This window comes from Aulostomus chinensis, chromosome 8 (assembly GCF_037954235.1).
Source record: "Aulostomus chinensis isolate RoL2024-O1b breed Wild chromosome 8, RoL_Achi_v1.0, whole genome shotgun sequence".
Classification (NCBI taxonomy): Eukaryota; Metazoa; Chordata; class Actinopteri; order Syngnathiformes; family Aulostomidae; genus Aulostomus; species Aulostomus chinensis.
In genome coordinates this window covers 29,647,937-29,668,902 of record NC_141327.1, presented here as the reverse complement: position 1 = coordinate 29,668,902, position 20,966 = coordinate 29,647,937, and the positions used below count along the sequence as shown (strand labels likewise).

Below are 20,966 nucleotides of genomic sequence, written 5' to 3'. Positions count from 1 at the left end.
CCAGCACTGGAGCCACCTCTGACATCTGGTGCTGCAGCTGCTGTTGTTGATGAGATGCTCTTTCCATCATTTGATCCTTTCCATCTTCCTGCTCCAGCAGGGAGCACCACAGCACCGGTCCCAGCCTCTCCACCACTCGACCCATACAGCAGTACAACGAGGACCTGGACAACTTCCGGAACAACAGCAAGCTAGCCAGCGTTCACGAACACGCTTACGACCTTCCACCGGACCACCCTGACCATGTCAACAACCTGCTGAACTGCTGCGATGCTGACACCCACAACCTTCTCCACAGCATGGACAGCCTGATCCTGAGCAGCATGGCCAAGCCTGATTATACCAGCATCGACATGCCCCCCATTTACCCCTACCCCTCTACCAACGCCATCCTGCAAGGTGAGCATCTGGAGGGATCAGACAAGGCAAACGGGGTTTAAATAAAGTTGTCGCCTCAGATCCTAAATTCAGCCTGAGGAGGTACGACCCAGTTCCAGTACCTCGGTGCTGCATCTCTGTCCTCTCCCAGCCTTTATAGTGGGGTCCAACTCTCTCCCTGGGCCCAGTGTTGACTGCTAGTGGGTCTGAGCTGGAATTACAAAGTCCCGTCCTCTGAAGTAATGAAACTTATTTGATATTCGCAGTTTACCAAAATCTGTTTCTGGATAAATGTGAGGCAAGAAATAAGAAATCTAACTGCTAAATTTGGGGAGTTGAGACCTATGCTAGTTAGCTTAGCGCAATGAATGGTCGTGTATGGGCAGGTTAGCATAACTCTTTAAATAACGATTTGACTGCTAAGCTTCTAAACCTACAGGTCTTCCTCCATGTATTCTGGTTCAACTAGATCATGATTTTAGTCCCCAATAGAAGACTGGTCCTTCATCTCCTGTCATTCACCATGACATCACACGCAGCTGTTGGCTAGAACCTCCCCCTCGTGAGTTGAGACAAACTCCATGCTACCAAGTTTTAACGGAGTCTTGGGAAATTTCCAGCCTCAGACGTCAACACTTGTCACTCATCAAGCCTGTTTTCCTGAGCTGACGAAGCTGCTCCAGCTAGTACTTGACACAACTGTTTTCCAGGGCTGAGAGCGCGAGCTGTGGGGCGCAAACTGACTTTGACAAGAGAAATTGAAGGAATGCCCCTTCAAAGATGTTGGTTCTCTGGATAACTGGGCTCTAAAGCTGCCGCTGTCGCCTCTGTCCTTTTTTTTTTTTTAATTCAGTGAATAAGAACGCCAACACTGACCAGAAGAAGAGTGAGGAGAAGAAGGAGGAGGAGGACGAGGGGGGTGATGAAGATGGCCCTAAACCCATGCCTCCCTATAGTTCCTGCTTCATTATGTCTACCACAAACCCGTGAGTACACATATACATACACACACACACACATATATATATATATATATACATAAATACACACTTTCCATGGTTAGAAATGTTTCCTGGTGTCAACACACGTCCATGACTCCCCACCAGGTTCAGGAAGTGCTGCCACTACATCTTGACTCTGAAGTATTTTGAGTTCAGTATCTTGTCCGTCATCGCCATGAGCAGCATCGCCCTCGCTGCCGAGGACCCCGTCTGTCCCGACTCACCCCGAAACAACGTGAGACTCGTGTGTGTGTGTGTGTGTGTGTGTGTGTGTGTGTGTGTGTGTGTGTGTGTGTTAATGCAGGAGTGGGAAATAAGCAAGCCTGTTCACTAAAGTCAGATGTTGAGTGGCTTCCATCTTTTTCGGCTTCCTAAAAAGTAGCGAGTTGTCAGGTATCTTTATGTTTTATGCGTAATAATATTGACGTTTTTCAGAAGCAACCCTTGTCCACCCAGAAAGTGAAAACTCACATTTGATTTGATTCAATTTTCACGGTTTGGGCTTTTGTCCCAAAAGTTGACATTATACCCAAAAGACATTTGAGCAGAATTTTATTTTTTTTTGAGAAAATACGCTGATATTTTTCATGAAATTGCAGACCTTTGCTGTTCTTCTGCATGAAACCTCTGAGCCCTGAGCCCTGCCAGCAGGTTTGACAGACATGCTGTCTTTAACAAATCACGCAGTTTAAAAAAGGTAGAAGCTGTAGGAAAATTGAGTCTGATCAGTTTGTCAACCTTCTGATGGATCTCGAATGAATCCTTCTGTCAGGAAAAAACACATCTGAGCTTTTAACTCTGATATTTAATTGAAATAAATCTCATTTCAATTTTTCCCGTGAAGAAATAGTTTGCACTGCACTCCTCAGTGTTAATGAGCATTAATGACGGAGCAGAAATCAAAAGTCACATGACAAGATGTCAAAGTCAAATTTCGAGGGCACTTGAAAGTAAAATCCCGAGCCCCTGGTGTGTTGTTGTTGGTTTGTCTGTGTCCGTCTGTCTTTCTGCATCTTTAATAGTTGAACTCTTGTGTTGCTCTGCAGGTGCTGCGTTATTTTGACTACGTTTTCACCGGCGTCTTCACATTTGAAATGTTGATCAAGGTAACTGTGTGTGTGTGTGTGTGTGTGTGTGTGTGTGTGTGTGTGTCTTTGCTATGTGAGTGTACTTATCCACATTTTTTAGATTTCTCTCTTCACAAGAAAAATGACAGGATTCATCGATAAATGTAAGCATCAAAAATGGCTCCGCCACAGCGTTGAGAGCGCGTGAGAGCTCAGCATTTTTTTCAGCAGTGACACTTTGGTTGCTATGAAACAGCAGAAGTAAATACTTCCTTCCCCTGGAGGGAAATAAAGACTGAAGCATAAACGAGGAGAAGATGGACCCGCTGCTCCGTGTGCGTTCATCCGATGAGAACTGGATGTGAAAGTCGGTCCTGGTGGTAACCGGTGAACTCGTGAATTTGTGCACAGGAAGCTCGTACCTGTGAGAACGCCATTGCATGGAAGGATTGCTTGCGCTTCCCTCCTGGTGTTGCGCACATGCATGCAGATACATGAGATAAATGATGTGTAGCGATGATGTCAGACCAAGTGAGCTTGGAACACGGCTCCTCCAGTTTGCTGTCCCTTATTCAAATGAGCTAAAATGTAAATATTTAACTCAACAAATAAAACTCTGACCCTGAAAATCGGAAGTTCATGTTTGGTCCTGAGAATTCTCTGTTTCTTCCAGATGGTGGTGCTGGGCTTGTTTCTCCACCAGGGCTCCTACTTCCGTGACTTGTGGAACATTCTGGACTTTATAGTGGTTAGTGGTGCTCTGGTGGCCTTCGCCTTCACGTAAGTCTCCCCCCCTCACCCCTCCCACCTTTATCTTCTTCATCTTCACCCCCTCCCACACACCTCCCACCACCCCAGAAAGACCTTTGTCACTGTCAGACTTGCTGGGCAAAGTTGATCTTCGACTTCACTTAACATTCCTCGACACACACACACACACACACTCTCTCTCTCTCTCTCTCTCTCTCTCTCTCATGTTTTCTCTCACTCCTTCTTTCTGGCTTTTTCGCATTCCTACTGCCTTTCTCATGCCCCTCCTCTCTTCAGTCGACCCGTTCCTCCCATAATCCTCTCTCCTCATTGACCTCTATCATTCATGGAATTCTTTCATCACCGCCGTCATGTGACCAATCACTGATGAGCCATCACAACTTTCTAATCTTTTGGACAATCATCACCATCCTCTGACCTACACTCTAAAATTGAAAAGGGATCATTGTGATCTTTTGCTCTTTCTTGACCCGTCAATCTTTGAGGGACCTGAATGCGTACCCTGGGGAACACCATCAGGCCCTGAAAAGAGGAATGATAATTTAGAGTGTAGTCACAATGTCTGTATCCATCTTCGCCTCCTTCTTCCACCCTCAACAAACCCCAAACCTTGCCTGAAACAATGTCCTCCTCCTAATCTATCGCTGACATCACTAACATTCCGACCTCTATGAAGCACCGCCTTCTCAAATGTTCTCCTCCCAATCTTCCTTGCCCCTCTTCCTTCCTCTCTGTGCCCTCTTCGCCAATCCATGCCGCTCTGATATTTCCACCAACCAGGCCGTGAGTCCTCCCTTCCTCGGTTCTTGCATCTAAGTTAGAACTTCCTCAGCTTTTCTTCCTGCTGACGTCCCACCCCACCCCCACCCCCCACCCCCCACTCAGAAAGGATCACTTCCTTTTCTACCCTTCAATATTCCACTTCTTTCTGATTCATGTTCCTCCTCCCTCTCACAGCCGCTGAGTTCCCAACATACAGCAACAAGAGGAAATGAACTTTTTTACATTTCTCTGTTTTTGGCTTGTAGGCTGTGTTTATTCTCTCATTAAATTTAATGAGAAAGAAAAATATAATCCTTTCACCTCAAATGATGATTTGTCAGTGAAATTAATTGGACATTTTTGATGGTGCTTGCTATATGTTAGGAGCAGGTGTAGCTGTTTCTTTCCTTTGCCCCCCCCCCCGACCTCCATCCTTGTTTAAGGATAACCACATGGTCCCTAAGACCCCGCCCAGGCATGGACGTTCCTCCTGAGTGATCCAATCACAGGTGAACAGCCCTCAGTACAGGTGTGAATGCTCCCAAGTTGCATTTGGTGCTGTCATACTGGAGGAACCTGTTCATAGTTCTTACCACTGTCAGGAGCACAGGAACCAAGAACCAGAAATCCCGAACAGCCGAACACGTAAAGTTACATGTAAATAAGCTCGGCGGGATTTTAACGGCGCTTTTGCTGAAGTCCCCGACCCTGATGAACAAGAAAGCGTCTTCATCCAGAGACAGAGAGGACAGCCGAACGCCATCAGGTGTAAATCTAGTGGCACAGACTGTAAAACCCTCCTCTTATATCGTTGTGATTTTTAGGTGACTGCAGGGGTCAAGTGCCTGCAGTCCCAGCTGCTTTGACTTCTTCTTTTATTTTCCAGCAGATTTGGGATGTGGTAAAGCATCGCTGCATCCTGCTGGCTAAACAGAAGTAGCACACGTAGTCAGAGTGGAGAAAGTCAGGTCCAACCCACAGTTGAGTTGCACGTAGGGACTCGTTCCAGTGTCGCCCCTGACCACTTGTGATGGAATCCCCCAGCAGGCACGTTAATGCCCAGTCTGAGCCGGGTCTCCTTCACCCCTCTGCCTCAACAAACACCCTCACACACATCGGTCACCCCTGCTTCCTCTCACCACCACCGCCACGACAGTCCACATCCCTCCTGAGACCCACCCACACCCCCCACCCCTCTTTATCCTCCCCCCACCCTCTGGGCTGGAGGTACAAGTCAGTCAGTTCGTGGGGGTGAGGGCGCCCCAGACACCTTTAACCCTTTAAGTGCCCAGGCTATCCGTTCACTACGGGGAGGATCATCGCCACTTTTACCCACACACTCAATCACAAACACATCTTCTCATCCACTGTTGTGGCCATGTTATCGTACCAGGAGGCGCAGGTATTTAACTCTCCTTCCTCTGCACGACTCCGGGAGGTCCGACTGAGCACGGGAGGGGAGGAGCAAGGCATGCTGGGGCAGAGTGTGGTGGCTGGAATGATTTATGATGCTGAGTTACATAGATGAATAAAAAATTTATATATATATATATATATATATATATATATATATATAAATTAAATATGTTTATGTGCTTTGGAGGAATTGTGTGTTTGTGTGACAGAAAAACAAACAGAGGTTGTGTGTGTGTTTGATCACTGCATGTTTGCCAAGATGGCTGCACGAGCCGGAACCCACCCTGTGATGCAGGAGGCGACCAGGCAGAGAAGCTAGTATGTGGCTTGAGCATCGCAGTACAATTAACTGCTCTAAGTGTGTGTTCAGATGGATGGAAACGCAAATTCTAGAGGTGGCATCACTGAGTCAAAGATGCTACTTCCCCCACAGATTTATCCCATGTGAGCGATGCTCAGGTGAAGGATGGGAAGACCTGGCACGACTGTGAGCAGCGACTCTGAACCATTCAGGCCTGAGACTTTCTGGGCATCTGGACTTCATTACCTCAATGAAGTCTACGTGTCTAAAAATACCTTGATCCAGGTGGTTCGGCTGGCCACAGCACATAAACTAGTTAGCAATAAGGTCATGTTTGTTTGTAGTTTGTAATTTTGTAGTCAATTACAGAATACAACTTGTATGAAATTACAGATTGGTGGTTTTCCTCCTGGTGCCCACCACTGATACCTCAGTGGCGATTTGCTGTTCGACCACTTCGTTGAATTTAGTTTCCACAAAGGTATTTTGATGCACACTTTGAGTACCGTGTGAGAAAATAGTTGATGTCAACGGCTAAATTTGGAAAGAAAAAGCCCACAGTTTTGCAAGCAAGTTTTTGCACTGACTCAAGGTGGTTTTGGCTCTGTGAGTAAGAAGCCATCCATGGTAAATTGAGGAGTGAGTGGAAGGGGAAGGAGCGCACGTATGGAAACAGCTTTCAGGTTAAAAGCGATGCTACGATTAAATGTATGAGATCTCAACCTCAACGTGACGCATCACCTTGGCGAACGCCAGCCTGTAATTCCAAAAATGCCCATCAAATGTCGTTTTTCCATCGGCTTGATAGGTTTGACACAGCAGGTTAAAATCACTCCGCTGCTGCTCCCTCCACAGCATGACCTTTACCCGCAGTCAAAAACACAAACGTTAAGGGATGCCTCCCCCCCTACTTCGCTGGCCTCCTCATACTTATTTAATCTCCCTCTCTGTTCCCTTTCAGGATGCTCTCATATCACCCCCCCCCCCCACACACACACACACACACACACACACACACACTTGCTTCAACCTTTCCTTTCTCTCCTTCCTCCGCCTTCTTTGCTTCTTTGCTCCAACCATCTCCAGAGCTAATTTACAGCCCAGTTTTGCTTAAGGAGAGAAGGCTGCACACACACACACACACACACACACACACACACACACACACACACACACACACACACACACACACCTGTGACATGACAGGTCATGTGCACGCATGACTTCACTCAGAAGCAGGTAGCTCACAGAACCATTGTACAGAGGATTTCCAGCATGGTGCAATGGATTCACCTGGATGGGTTTTAGACAGAAGAATTGCGCTTCTGGCTCCCTTCATCCTCCATGATGCACCTTCATGACTGAGAACTGCATGCGGTCGCAGTCCTCCGTGAGAATGTGTTTTCTTTCTGTCAATGGCGTGTGTATGGGACAATACACACAAGCTCTGTTTTCTTGAGTCGGCACTCATGAGGGATGTCCTGAATGGATTCCTACGTTTCAAGAAAACCTGGGAAAGATTTCACACTTTGTTCCTTCCCCTGTGTGGCTGTGCATGCAGATAAAATCGCACTCGATGATTGCAGATCTAATGAGGGCAATTTGTGCTTTAGGCCTGGTCTAATTGATCATTATGGTGTGATAAGATAAGAATTAATTCAAATGGATGCAGCAATTTCCTCTTCCAGCCGTGAAGGTAATTCTGCATAGAGCTGGTAGACCACACCAGAAGGCAGCCGAGAGGGAGGAGGGTTCGCTCATCCGGCCCCAGCAGGCACGCCGCTGTCCGCCAACCTCATTGGACTCTGATGCTTGCTCGAATGTAGGCTGTGATGTCAGGTGACCAAAATTCAGTGTCAGGACGACGTGTAATGCCAGCGTCAGTTCCACTTCGAGTAGTGACAGCTGCTGACGTTGGTGTTGCGTTCGTTTTGTGTTGCTGCTTAAAGGCCAACATCACAATGTTGATATCTGCACAACAGGAAATCCTCAGTCACATCAGTGGCTTTAAGAATTGGACCCCAAATGTGATTCAAGTGGCCGCTGGTACAAAAACTTTTACTCATTATTTGAACCTTCAAACCTCCATGTTTAAAATGACCTTCTGAGAGTAGACACGTGACTGGAGAGGAGGAAAAGCGCCAGAGCTCCTGTTCTCAAGTGAATTTGGAAGTCAGTCGGTTCTTTATCTTCTCAAATATCGAGTCTAAGACACAGGTGTGGTACATGGACATCTCATTTGGTTGTCATGGAGACGGGGTGAGTGGAGGAAAGTGTGTGTCCTAGAGCAGATTTGTGTTTTGGTGGTGGGGGTGGGTGGGCTTTTTAAGCGGGTATGTCCATCTGGCTGTCCCTCCTTCTTTGTCTGTCTCTCATATAAATGTATTTTTTCCTGTTTCTACCAAACCCTCTCTCTTTGTTTTGTGTCTGTGTTTGTCGGTCTCCCTCTCTATCAATGTGTCTGTCTCTCTTGGTGTTTTTTCCTCTCCTTCCCTTCCTCGCCCTCCACTTCTGTCTCTGGCTCTGTCTCTTTCTTTGTCGCTGTCACTGACTCTCGCTGTCTACCTTCGGTGAAACTGGACAGGAGCAGCACCCGGTAAAGTTCTTCCTCTGTCCCCTGCTCTCCACCACCGGATCAAATTGGCTTCTCTCTCTTTCTTTCTTTGTTCTTCTGACCGTTTGTACTCATCCTCGTCGCATTGTCGTCATCCAAACACCTCGGTGGTTTGTTTGATTTGGTGTCCACAGGCTGAAGTGATGAAACAAGTGATTTATTTGTTAAAATCACCTCGATGAAAACATTTCCTTCATAAAACCTGATTGTGATGCTCGACGCCGTCCTACCATCTGTCAAGAATCAATCAAGGGATGTTGAGGTCATTCATGTTCGCCGCCTCGCTGTTACTTAAACCAGACTGCGAAGCGACTGTTTGGGGAGCCATGTTGCGGTGAGACTGACGAGGAAGTTCCTAGTTTTCACTCCCATCTCATCTCAAGATGACTCCTGACCCAAATAAATCCTGCACCTGGGTGATTCCTGGCCAAGTGTCAGGCTGTTCGGTACAGAGGTGACGTTAGCGTGCTTAGGCCCGCAGCAGCGTGAGCACAGGCCGCAGGTAGTGGGTGGGGACAGCCGCGCTTTGGCCCGGTGCAAGGCAGCTGGACAGGGCCCAGGGGTTGCTTTAAGCCTGTGTGAGAGGGTTGACCACCTATGATGAAGCAGCAGGTGCTGGATCGTTCATGGGCTCCTGCAAGCTTCGGCTGCGGTACGGCAGGTGCACCATCGATTCATGGTAGTTTAGTCTGAGGCCAATCTGACAAGAGCGTAACCAGCAGCTTCTGCTGGGCTTCACGGAGAGTGGAAGCTTTCACTGGGGAGTTTTTAATCCCACGGTTGTTACGTCTTCAGAGAAAATAAATCATTGAAGGGACATCCAGATTCAATCATCTTCTGTTTTAAGTCAGTGACAGAAAGTTGTTGCCGTGTACTTACATCACTAGTGATACTCAAGCACTTATCAGTTCACTAGTGCGCGTGTGAGCTAGCGAGTGAGCCAGCTAGCGAGTGAGCCAGCTAGCGAGTGAGTGAGCTCGAGGGCTAATTCCTAGCACCTCTGACCCTACGGGGCTTTACTGTAATACTCTCTGGCTACTTGCTCTCATTCAGCTTCAGAGGAGGACGGCCTATTGATCACCGACTGAGTCCCTCATATCCATACACACGTGAACCTCCACACAAATTCATGCAGACGCTCCAGCGCTCAGACTCAATCAATCAGCCTTGAATTGAACCCTCTTACATTTTCCACCACCAGTTCATAGAGCGCCAGCCGTGATGGACGGCCTCTCTTCAGCTCGGTCCTGGCAGGCATCCAGGCGCCTCCTCTCTTCTTTAGTTTTTTGAATGCGCCATCTACTTACAGTAAGGATCAACTGGTCTACTTACTCCCTTGACACCCCAATTTTTCCGTCCTGATATTGGTTTATGGGCGTAAAAAATCAAGAGTCAAATGTTCCATTAAGGGCTTCATGGAGAAAGTGGGCGCATTACAACATCCGACCGAAGGAATTTGTCTTTCGACCCTAAATCAGCTCCTCAGCTCGCTCTCACCGCTCGCCCAGCACTGCTGGTGCAACAGGTCTGTTTGTGTTCTGACATGTGATGTGTACTGTGAGTGACATCACATGTCCCGGGTGTCTCGCATAGTTTCCTGTCCGCTTTGATTCATGTTAACTGAAGACAAAATGTTTTCTAAAATCTGGACAGAAGAGAAAGGAAGCTATGTGACACGTACCAGATCCATGTTCCCACATCTGAACTCATTGTTGAACGAAGAACCGAACTGCGCTTCACTGAAAAAGAAAGAAAGAGGTTTGGCTGGGCACTCTGCCGGGAGATGCCTGACTATTTGGAGTGTGTGTGTCCATTGTATGATGGTCAAGATTGTTGATAATAATGTCGCTTCATGATGTCCATGAAACCAAACGGCGGGCAGCTGATCGCCTCCCAGCGGTTTCATGTCAGACGCACTTGAAAGTTTCTTTTTTCTGCAGAAGAAGAGCTTTTGCTGTCCACACAGATGCAGTGCACTGTTGTTATGTGTTGTTGCTTTTTTACTGTCAGCGTTTAAGATGAATCCACCTTCACGGTGGCCTGCGCCCCCACTTTGATTATGGCAAAACAAAGAGATAAGAGCCATTTGTTCCATCTCCCCTCTCATCTACTCCACCATCTAATTCTGCCCTTTCAAATGTGTTGTTCCTCGGATGAACTCTAGGGGGAGCAGCAAGGGCAAAGACATCAGTACCATCAAGTCCCTTCGTGTGCTAAGGGTCCTCCGTCCTCTTAAGACCATTAAACGTCTCCCCAAGCTAAAGGTGGGCCTCACTTTCAGTTTGACTCCTGCTTTTCTAGTTTCCTGTTGTTGCAGGAGAGAAAAACATGTTGTTTTGCTCTGAAATGTTGCTTCCTGCTACCTGACACCCCCCCCCCCCCCCCCCGGCCTACAGAGGCTGCTGCTGCTTTAAGATGATCCGTGAGTCTAAATAGCTCCTTCACTCCCCCAGGCCGTGTTCGACTGTGTGGTCAACTCTTTGAAGAACGTGCTGAACATTCTGATCGTCTACATGCTCTTCATGTTCATCTTCGCTGTGGTGGCTGTGCAGCTCTTCAAGGGTCGCTTCTTCTACTGCACCGACGAATCCAAAGAGTTTGAGCGTGATTGCAGGTTGGTTGAGAAAAACGGAAAACACCCGGAAAACTCAGAGAAAACTCAGAGAAAACTCAGAGAAAGTGTGAGCTGTCTCTGCACTAGGAAACCACCAGTGCATCTCGTGCTGAATTAAAGGACCAAGGAGAGTTTTCAAATTGATTTTCGTTATTAGTGTGATTTTGCATAGCAGAGACTTAAAAGTCTTCCTCCTAATTATCTGGTAAAAGTCTTGTTTTTTTTGTTGTTGCCAGTTTAAGAAGTTGGATTCAAGTAAGAAGTTACAAAGACAGAAAATAAGGAAAATCTTGAATGACTGTTTTAATGCCTTCATTTAGAACAATTTATATTTAAAGGTTAATTTTGTATGTTACAGCCTAAATATACATTTTTTTGCAATTATTAGCAAAGTTTTTGTTTGTTTGTTTGTTTTGTTTCTCTCCACGTTTCATGGGGTCATGAAAAACCTGGAAATTTCATGGAATTTAAAAAAAATGCAATTTTCATGCCTAGAGAACGGAAAAAATAAATAAATAAAACCATAAAAATTTGGGGCAAAAGCCACTGAACTCATCACACTCATTAGAGGATATTTGTATGTGCTTGGGTTCAGATGGACTGAGAAAAAATCTGTCTTGATCACCGTTGATTGACTTCAGTCCTCGTCGGCGCTTCACAGCCTTTAGCTCGTTATTAGCGTCAGAAAAAAAATGTGGAAAAGTTATGGAAATATATTGGTGGAAATTTGTATGACGAACCTAGTTGTTCTTTTTTCATGTTTAAGATAAATACATTTCAAAATTCATAAAATATATTCATATATATTCACAATGTCCAGAAAGTCATGCCATGTCAGGTTTGATATATAAAAAGTGAAACTACGATCTATTTTTCATTTCGCTGAGGACACCTTGGAAGACCCTCAAAGACCCCTGGGGTTCCCTGGCCCCCGCCTTGAGAACCCCTGGCCTGCTGTGCCAGTTGTGTAGATGCTGCCACCTGCTGTTGCGTCCATACCTGGACTGAACCTGTGCAGTAGTCCCTGCTAGCTGTGGGTGTCCCTCATGATTCTGTCCATGGGCTCTTCCTCAGGGGCGAGTATCTCGTGTATGACAGGGATGAGGTCAAAGCTCAGAAGCGGGAGTGGAAGAAGTACGATTTCCACTACGACAACGTGGCTTGGGCCCTGCTCACCCTCTTCACAGTCTCCACTGGAGAGGGGTGGCCGCAGTGAGTGGCGCACGCACACGCACACACACGCACACACACAATAACAACTATATAACACGTGACACATATTCTGTTATTTAAGAGCGAGGTTTCAGCAGCTAACAGGTGTGTCGATGGGTTCCGTTCCTCTTCAGGGTGTTAAAGCACTCAGTGGACTCCACCTATGAGAATCAGGGCCCGAGCCCAGGTTACCGGATGGAAATGTCCATCTTTTACGTGGTGTACTTCGTTGTCTTCCCCTTCTTCTTCGTCAATATCTTTGTGGCTCTCATCATCATCACCTTCCAGGAGCAGGGGGATAAGATGATGGAGGACTATAGCTTAGAGAAGAACGAGGTGAGGAGACATTGCAGGACTGCTTTATTTGTCTGAGAGTTGTTTCAGTGACCTCTGGTGCCCTTCCTCTCCTGCAGAGAGCCTGTATAGACTTCGCCATCAACGCCAAGCCTCTGACTCGCCACATGCCAAAAAACAAACTGAGCTTCCAGTATCGTATGTGGCAGTTTGTGGTGTCGCCACCATTCGAATACAGCATCATGGCTCTTATTGCGCTCAACACCATCGTTCTCATGATGAAGGTACGAGTGACTCTGGGACTGTCTTTGCTGTGTGATGAATGTCTTGATGGAAACATTGTGTGGTTGCTGCTCCATCACTCCTGGAGTCTCCACGTGGCTCCCAAGCTCACCTGCTGCTTTAAACCTGAGATCTGAAGCGCCACTGAGACCTGAACTGGCATTATTCAGATTTACACTGAGGACTCTAAGATGCTGCCATAGAAACTGCGTTGTCTAACAAAGGTACCATCAATAAAGACTGAAGACACTGTTTATCGACTTATGAAGTGTGGGATAGGCGTTTCTGCACCTTCATCCCACAATGAGGTCTGTCAGCAGGGTTACAAACTTTCTGCACTCTTAGCAACACAACACTCAAAATGTAGCAGCAGGACAGAAATAGTTTCAGGTCATAATCTGGGAGGATGTAGAATGTAGCGATGCTGAGAGTTCACCTTGGCCGCTCTACCTGGGAGCTTTCCTGTCTACTTATGTATTAGAAAAAGTTTTGGTCTCCAAGGCTGAAAAATGATGTGATAGCATTGTTCATAAGCGAATAAGAACTTGCAATAATGAGCTTTTAATGTAGACATTTTCCATGCACATACAGGAAGCGAGATGTCAAGGTTTGTTAAGGACAAACAGCAGCGGCCAGCAAGACCGAACATGTTAATGATGACAAAACATCACACAACATACGAACTAGCGACATCATCACAAACCTGATGGACTCTAGGAGTCTGCACGAGCTCATGTTACGCAGGTGGTCGACGTGATGACCTGCTAGCTTCTTGAGGTTGCCGCTTGCCTTTGCAATCCCACTCCCACTCTTCTCATCAGCGACTGCCACCTATCGGTGTTGCAGCACTGCTCATTCATTATTGTCGTACTCAGTTCTGCATGTCAGGCCGATGGACTCACTTTCGTCTGTCCTCAACACTTGAGCTCTGTGAGGGAAGGTCAGCTACAACTCTTTTCCCACTCCTGCTTGTGTGTCTGCAGTTTGACGGTGCACCGAAACCCTATGATGACGTCCTGAAGAACCTCAACATTGTGTTTACAACCTTTTTCTTCATGGAGTCGATCCTCAAGATCATCGCCTTCGGCCCTCTGGTGAGGTTGAGGAACAGAACATCGTGCAGTACCTGCACACATGCATGTCTTATCTAGGTTGAGCCCGCGTATAGGCTCCCTCCCATTATTCATTTATAACGCAGGTTATTTTGGTTGACAGATCTAGAGCTTGTTCTTCCTGTCCCTAAAAACCCAGCGCGTACCTTCTTACAGAACAGTCACGCTATCAGTCCCCTACCACTCTGTCTCCACGGTAACAGTGCTGTCATTGGCCTGGGGCGTAGTTCCTAACACCCTTTGGCTTGAGTTTTGTAGGACGTGATTGGCTACCTTTTCTTCAGCCTAACATCTCTTGCTTTCTATCACTTTTCCTACAGAATTACTTCAGAGATGCCTGGAACATTTTTGATTTTGTCTCTGTCCTTGGAAGCATCACTGACATATTAGTTACAGAATTTGGGGTAAGTGTTTCTCAGAGTTGGGACTGACTCACACTTGTGGGCTTTTAGTCAGCAAACGTAGAGTTTAAAATGAATTCAACCAGATTTACCCCGCAGTTTTGCTGAGCTGACAGTCCAACACCAACGTCTATCGCTCACCGAAAGTGAAAAAGCCAGTGATGTGATCAAGCACCACAGGGAGGAGGGATTGTTGTAGTCAGACAGGAGGTGATTAGTCAGGGAGGAGGGATTGTTGTAGTCCGACAGGTAGTGATTAGTCAGGGAGGAGGGATTGTTGTAGTCCAACAGGAGGTGATTAGTCAGGGAGGAGGGATTGTTGTAGTCTGACAGGAAGTGATTAGTCAGGGAGGAGGGATTGTTGTAGTCCGACAGGAGGTGATTAGTCAGAGTGGAGGGATTGTTGTAGTCCGACAGGAAGTGATTAGTCAGGGAGGAGGGATTGTTGTAGTCCAACAGGAAGTGATTAGTCAGGGTGGAGGGATTGTTGTAGTCTGACAGGAGGTGATTAGTCAGGGTGGAGGGATTGTTGTAGTCAGACAGGAGGTGATTAGTCAGGGTGGAGGGATTGTTGTAGTCTGACAGGAAGTGATTAGTCAGGGTGGAGGGATTGTTGTAGTCTGACAGGAAGTGATTAGTCAGAGTGGAGGGATTGTTGTCGTCCGACAGGAAGTGATTAGTCATGGTGGAGGGATTGTTGTCGTCCGACAGGAAGTGATTAGTCAGGGTGGAGGGATTGTTGTAGTCCGACAGGAAGTGATTAGTCAGGGTGGAGGGATTGTTGTAGTCAGACAGGAGGTGATTAGTCAGGGTGGAGGGATTGTTGTAGTCTGACAGGTAGTGATTAGTCAGGGTGGAGGGATTGTTGTAGTCCAACAGGAGGTGATTAGTCAGGGAGGAGGGATTGTTGTAGTCAGACAGGAAGTGATTAGTCAGGGTGGAGGGATTGTTGTAGTCCGACAGGAAGTGATTAGTCAGGGTGGAGGGATTGTTGTAGTCAGACAGGAGGTGATTAGTCAGGGTGGAGGGATTGTTGTAGTCTGACAGGTAGTGATTAGTCAGGGTGGAGGGATTGTTGTAGTCCAACAAGAGGTGATTAGTCAGGGAGGAGGGATTGTTGTAGTCCAACAGGAGGTGATTAGTCAGGGTGGAGGGATTGTTGTAGTCTGACAGGTAGTGATTAGTCAGGGAGGAGGGATTGTTGTAGTCTGACAGGAAGTGATTAGTCAGGGAGGAGGGATTGTTGTAGTCTGACAGGAAGTGATTAGTCAGGGTGGAGGGATTGTTGTAGTCCGACAGGAAGTGATTAGTCATGGTGGAGGGATTGTTGTCGTCCGACAGGAAGTGATTAGTCAGGGTGGAGGGATTGTTGTCATCCGACAGAAAGTGATTAGTCAGGGTGGAGGGATGTTGTCGTCCGACAGGAAGTGATTAGTCATGGTGGAGGGATGTTGTCGTCCGACAGGAAGTGATTAGTCATGGTGGAGGGATGTTGTCGTCCGACAGGAAGTGATTAGTCAGGGTGCAGGGATTGTTGTTTTCCGACAGGAAGTGATTAGTCATGGTAGGACGCTGACTTATTTCTGGGTTTTTGGACTCGTTCCTGTGATGCTTGATTTCACAACCTGAATTTGTGTGATACTCAGGTTCCAGAATAATTAGACCCATGAGAAAGATATGACACAGGTTCCATATTTTGGTCTGGTAATGGCCCACAAAAGCCATTAGGTACAGTGAGAAGCCCTGAGGGAGAAAAAATAACAGATTTTTTCCATTAAATCTGTTTGCCAGCCCTCGAGTCGATGCTAACGCCATTAAAAACGTCCTCCGGACATCATAAGTTACCAACGTTACCTTCATCTCGTATCAACAACATCTGGCTTGAGACCAGCACGTTTAGTGTTTGCTCGTTAGTCGCTGCAAATGTTGAAAATTTGAATATATGAATTTAATTTGTCGGTAATTCTGCTTTCAACAGTTTCATTGTTTGGTTTTTTTACACAGTGTGGATTTAAAACAACTCTTAAACAGAATTTGGTAGCGGTTGTTGACAGCATGACTTCAATCTTGTTGAAAATCGAGTCTGCTCTCTCCGTGGTGTGCAGCTGCGTAACGGATCGTGTGGCAGGGCAGCGTCCACCACTCTGGACTGTACCTAATGTGCTGCTGTGCGCACACACACTCATACACTCATGAGATATCGCTGTTGATGGATCTGTGTTTGTACGTGTATCAGTTTATCTCTGTGTGCTACACTCTACGTTCTATAACCTGGAGATAATCACTTCTGTATGACATGACGCCTGTTGAACTGAGTCACGGTTTCAGTCCCTCTCTGATGTCCAGCATCGTTCAACTCGGTTTTTCAATCTTGAATGTAGAGAAGTAGACTTACCTCCTCTCAGCCAGGCTAACAAGATTAGCAGGAGCTGCTAATTACTGCAAAACAAGTGTGTTGTCAGATGATGAAAGAACCCCGCTGGTCGTGTAGGAGGTTCCAGACTCGCAGCTCGGCTGTCTGAACTGACACTGATCGATGGTCCTGCTGTGACCGTGGCAGACGTCTGATTGATCTCCTGTCGACGTGATGTCATCATGCAGCTTCTAACCAGCTGCTTCACAAGTACATTTATGTCATAAGTGCACGAGCTTCAGTTGTGGCTGGTAATCCCACGTTGCTGTTGTCATGGCGCTGAGTACCAACTAGTTTAGTTAAATACTTCAAGAGGAGTGTCAGTGCTTCTTCAAGCACTCACAGTTCGATGTCTTGCTCTGATGAGGACGTTGTCCTGCTGCAGTCAGAAAACACAGATGTCTTTTTAGCCTGAAACCAGCGGAGACCAACAGCTCGCAACATCCGTTTACAATTTTGAATCATTTGGATGGAAACTCTATGAAGCTGAGCAGCGACCGCCCACCTTCACATCAGCTCTGGTGCACAAGTAAATTTCCAGTTCAACTTCTCTATTGATGTTTCAGCAGATTCTTTATGTCAAGAGAGCAGGAACCAAGACGAGCAGATGAATCAATGAATAAATAAAAGCATTCACAAAGATACGAGCGAAACAGGAGAAGGTGCCGATCTGTGTGTGTGATTACCTTGAGAGGTGAAGAACTACTCACCCCAGAAAGCATTGCAAACAATATTCACAGCCCATTGCGGATTAAAATAACGACGTTTGGTGACCTACTGATCATTTTGTTGTTTCTGAATAACTTATAACTGAACTGAGTACAGATTTGATATCCAAATATTCAACATTTCTTGTCTTTAAATATTTCTGCAACCAGCTTCCTCTCTAATGATGGCGGGAACTTGTGAAATTTAACGTGGCGAACAGTGACTGGTTCAGTGGTCATTTCCATGGTAACTGTACGTTCCAGCAATCAGAGCGGCAGCCAAGGGTTCTCTATGTGATGGTGAATGGAACCTTAAAAACAAGGTTATTTCCTACGAATCAGAGGTCGGCCTCGGACGGTTGTGATGTCATGGCTGGTTATCTGCTCCTGTGGAGTTAATGAACCTGATGTGTCACTTCTGGACCCGAGGTGGGTCGGTCACTGCTGAGCTCCGTACAGACCAGTAGGGAAGGGTTAGTTGTGATACCAGTTTGGTGCTCATGCTAGCTGGGCGCTAACATCAGGGAGAGGCTGAATCCGCTGGAGCTGAAGTCACTGTTGTTGTGCACTGCCTTTGTAACGACACTCATAATGACTCCGTCTTCCTCTTCTATCTCTTTACATGCTTTCTTTAAACCTCTCTACTTTGTTGGCGCCCTACGCCCCCCCACCCCGACTCCCCTGACTCCCTCCTCCTCTGATTTAAAAAAAAAAAAAAAATCCATCCAATCAAAATGCACTATGAAATCCTTCATCGTGTTCTCCATCCGTGCTGCGCCATGACATGTGGTGGTGGTGCTATGATGATGATGATGATAATGATGGTGTGCATTTCGCTCCTGCCCAATTAAACCCCCCCACCCCCCCAACATGTCTCTCACAATGTTCTACAATTTACAACAAAAATGATAACAATCTCACAAAACTCCCTTCCCATTCATCTTTCTACATCTTCGCACATGTAGAATCTGGTTGGTTTGTAATTTATCTCTCAAAGCTTCCCGCTGCATCCTCATTGGTCATGCCCCCCCACCCCCACCCCATTTCTAATCCCCAGTCACCCGTCTCCCCCTCAACACTCCTCCACCCTGGTGCATGCGCTTGGATGATGACTTTAAAACTTTGGAGGTTATTTCACACAGACACACACACACACACACACACACACACACACACACACACACACACACACACACACATGTAGTTATACCATAAATTCTTGGGAAAACTGCAAGCATCAAGTACAGTAGCAAACGTCTAGTCCTCCACCACTGGAGCTCCCACTCGCCAGCTGGACTGCTTAGCAGTCTTGGTGGAAACAAAATGGCCACTGGTGATGTCATGATGCTGAAGTTTTGAATTTGGAACCAGAGTGAGCCGACTGGTGCAGTCCTCTCCGTGCCGCCGAGGGAGCTGCCTCCCTCATGTCAACATCTCCACCTTTGGTCGTCATCTTTTCTGTTGCTACGGGAACATTTACTGCCTGACGCATATCAACCGGCCGATATCGATCGGTTCAGTCTTTTCTGTTTGTGGAGTGTTATCTTCCACCCTTTCATTTTACCAAAGGAACTCCGAAGCCTCAAGTGAAGTAGGTCAGCCAAGCTGACACACCCAAGCCCGACCTAAAAACTGAACATTCCCAAGACGCGTGGGTCTGCAGCGCGTCGTGTATCCGTACTCGCTCATACTTGTTGTTGTGATTTTGGCTCTGCCGATGTCGGCAGCCACTCGAGTCAGGAGGCTTCTGCCTCAAGTTGAAGCGAAATGAAACTTCAGGCTTGGTTCAACATTTTGACATCATGACCAGACGAGAAGCTGATTCTCCTCAGCACGACATCTCACACGCCACGTGAGGAACAAAGTACAACCTGTGAATGTTTGAGTGAAACCTGGGGTTTTGATTTGCTCCGCCCCTCTAGTCTGCATGTAGGCCAGTTCCTCCCTCAGAAAGTTTGCTGCCATGTTAAACCATGCAATGTCTGCATCGATGCTGCTCGTTAGACCCTTCCTCCTCCTCCTCCTCCTCCTCCTCATGCCCTTCTTCCTGCCTTGCCTGTGAACCACAAAATGCCAGAGTCTCACCAGGGAGTTTGGCTATTTTACCCTAAATATCACTAGAATACGGCGTTCCTCCGACCATATAAGGGATTGCAGCCTGAAGGATCACCAATTTAAATGAAAATGAAAATCAGTGATTCATGGAGTCAAGATCGGTTTGAAAAAGAACATTTAAATGTGTCAGAGTTTGAATGATGACACCAAGCCATGCTCCTTTGTGTGTGTGTGTGTGTGTGTGTGTGTGTGTGTGTGTGTGTGTGTGTGTGTGTGTGAGTGTGGTTTACAGGCACTGAGCTCCATCTTGTGTGGCCTGCTTGCCCCTCAGAGATCAGTGCATTTGGTTCTCTTAAAAAAGAAGCGTTCTGCTGTACCAGATTGGATGATGACCTTTAGACTCTTGAGTTATGATTTGTCTCTTCTTCTCTCTCTCTCTCTCTCTCTCTCTCTCTTTTCTTTGACCCTTTTCTCTCTCTGTCTCTCATTTCCTCTGTGCCATTATGTTTACAGTTGCTTGTGTTCTGTTGGATTTGACCCCCCCTCTCTCTTTCTGTCTCTCTCCTGTTGTCTTTGGTTTTTAAGTTTGGTCAATGGAGGTTGTGCAGTCGGCGTGCGTTTGAGGGAAATAACGGTCTTCTTCTTCTTCCGCGCTGTAGGACAACTTCATCAATTTGAGCTTCCTGAGGCTTTTCAGAGCCGCTCGCCTCATCAAGCTACTGAGACAAGGAGAGACCATCCGCATTCTGCTGTGGACCTTCGTCCAGTCCTTCAAGGTGGGGTTTTAAATCACGGCACACGTGAACACAATCAAAGACACTTCCTGGTCCTAAAATATTCCCTGTCTGTTCTGGTAGGCTCTGCCTTATGTGTGCCTGCTCATCGCCATGCTCTTCTTCATCTACGCCATCATTGGCATGCAGGTGAGTGCTGCTACCAGCTGCCTACACGTTTGTTTGGGGTTTTTTTTGCGCTGATTGGCTTGAGAGGCGTGTCTGTCAAGGCAAGACCGACCCCCCCCCCCCCCGACCGAGAGAAGCAACATTTTTATTCTGAAGTTGAAGATGTTGTTTTGGTCCGCCTCTTCCGTGTAGTTGTTTGGGAACCTGGCACTAGATGAGGAGGGTGAGAGTGCCATCAACGAGCACAACAACTTCAGGACCTTCATCATGGCCCTGATGCTGCTGTTCAGGTGAGTCCTGCGCTGTTTTACCTGTTGAGCTGTCAGTCTCAGGAGCTCCTCTTGTCAGGCGTCTGGAGGCGCTTCCATCACTTCCTCAATATCCCTCTTTACCTTCATATAATATGTTGGAGGATGTTGATGTCATGTCTTCAGGAGCGCAACAGGTGAAGCATGGCATGAGATCATGTTGGCTTGCCTGGGTGGGAAACCCTGCGACCCGGACTCGGGGAACACGAAACCAGAGTGCGGCAGCACCTTCGCCTACACCTACTTTGTCTCTTTCATCTTCCTCTGTTCTTTCCTGGTGAGAAAAACCCCAGTGTGTTTCATCTTACATCAGCGGCCCACCTCTGCCAAGAAGCTCACCGTTGGTGTGTTGGTTT

The 20,966-nt window shown here is 46.9% G+C and overlaps 1 protein-coding gene across 1 annotated transcript in view; it reads left to right on the top strand.

The window, feature by feature from the left end:
• cacna1ab (calcium channel, voltage-dependent, P/Q type, alpha 1A subunit, b) overlaps nucleotides 1-20,966 on the top strand; it is a 138,113-nt gene that overhangs the window by 82,144 nt on the left and 35,003 nt on the right. The window contains exons 23-38 of the mRNA XM_086212337.1: nucleotides 101-399; nucleotides 1,232-1,364; nucleotides 1,485-1,614; nucleotides 2,426-2,485; nucleotides 3,120-3,226; nucleotides 10,475-10,574; nucleotides 10,764-10,924; nucleotides 11,999-12,136; nucleotides 12,271-12,472; nucleotides 12,550-12,714; nucleotides 13,696-13,806; nucleotides 14,145-14,228; nucleotides 20,060-20,176; nucleotides 20,258-20,323; nucleotides 20,495-20,592; nucleotides 20,737-20,887. Coding sequence (XP_086068463.1) covers nucleotides 101-399; nucleotides 1,232-1,364; nucleotides 1,485-1,614; nucleotides 2,426-2,485; nucleotides 3,120-3,226; nucleotides 10,475-10,574; nucleotides 10,764-10,924; nucleotides 11,999-12,136; nucleotides 12,271-12,472; nucleotides 12,550-12,714; nucleotides 13,696-13,806; nucleotides 14,145-14,228; nucleotides 20,060-20,176; nucleotides 20,258-20,323; nucleotides 20,495-20,592; nucleotides 20,737-20,887 — 2,122 coding nt within the window. The remainder of the gene's footprint in view (nucleotides 1-100; nucleotides 400-1,231; nucleotides 1,365-1,484; nucleotides 1,615-2,425; nucleotides 2,486-3,119; nucleotides 3,227-10,474; nucleotides 10,575-10,763; nucleotides 10,925-11,998; nucleotides 12,137-12,270; nucleotides 12,473-12,549; nucleotides 12,715-13,695; nucleotides 13,807-14,144; nucleotides 14,229-20,059; nucleotides 20,177-20,257; nucleotides 20,324-20,494; nucleotides 20,593-20,736; nucleotides 20,888-20,966) is intronic.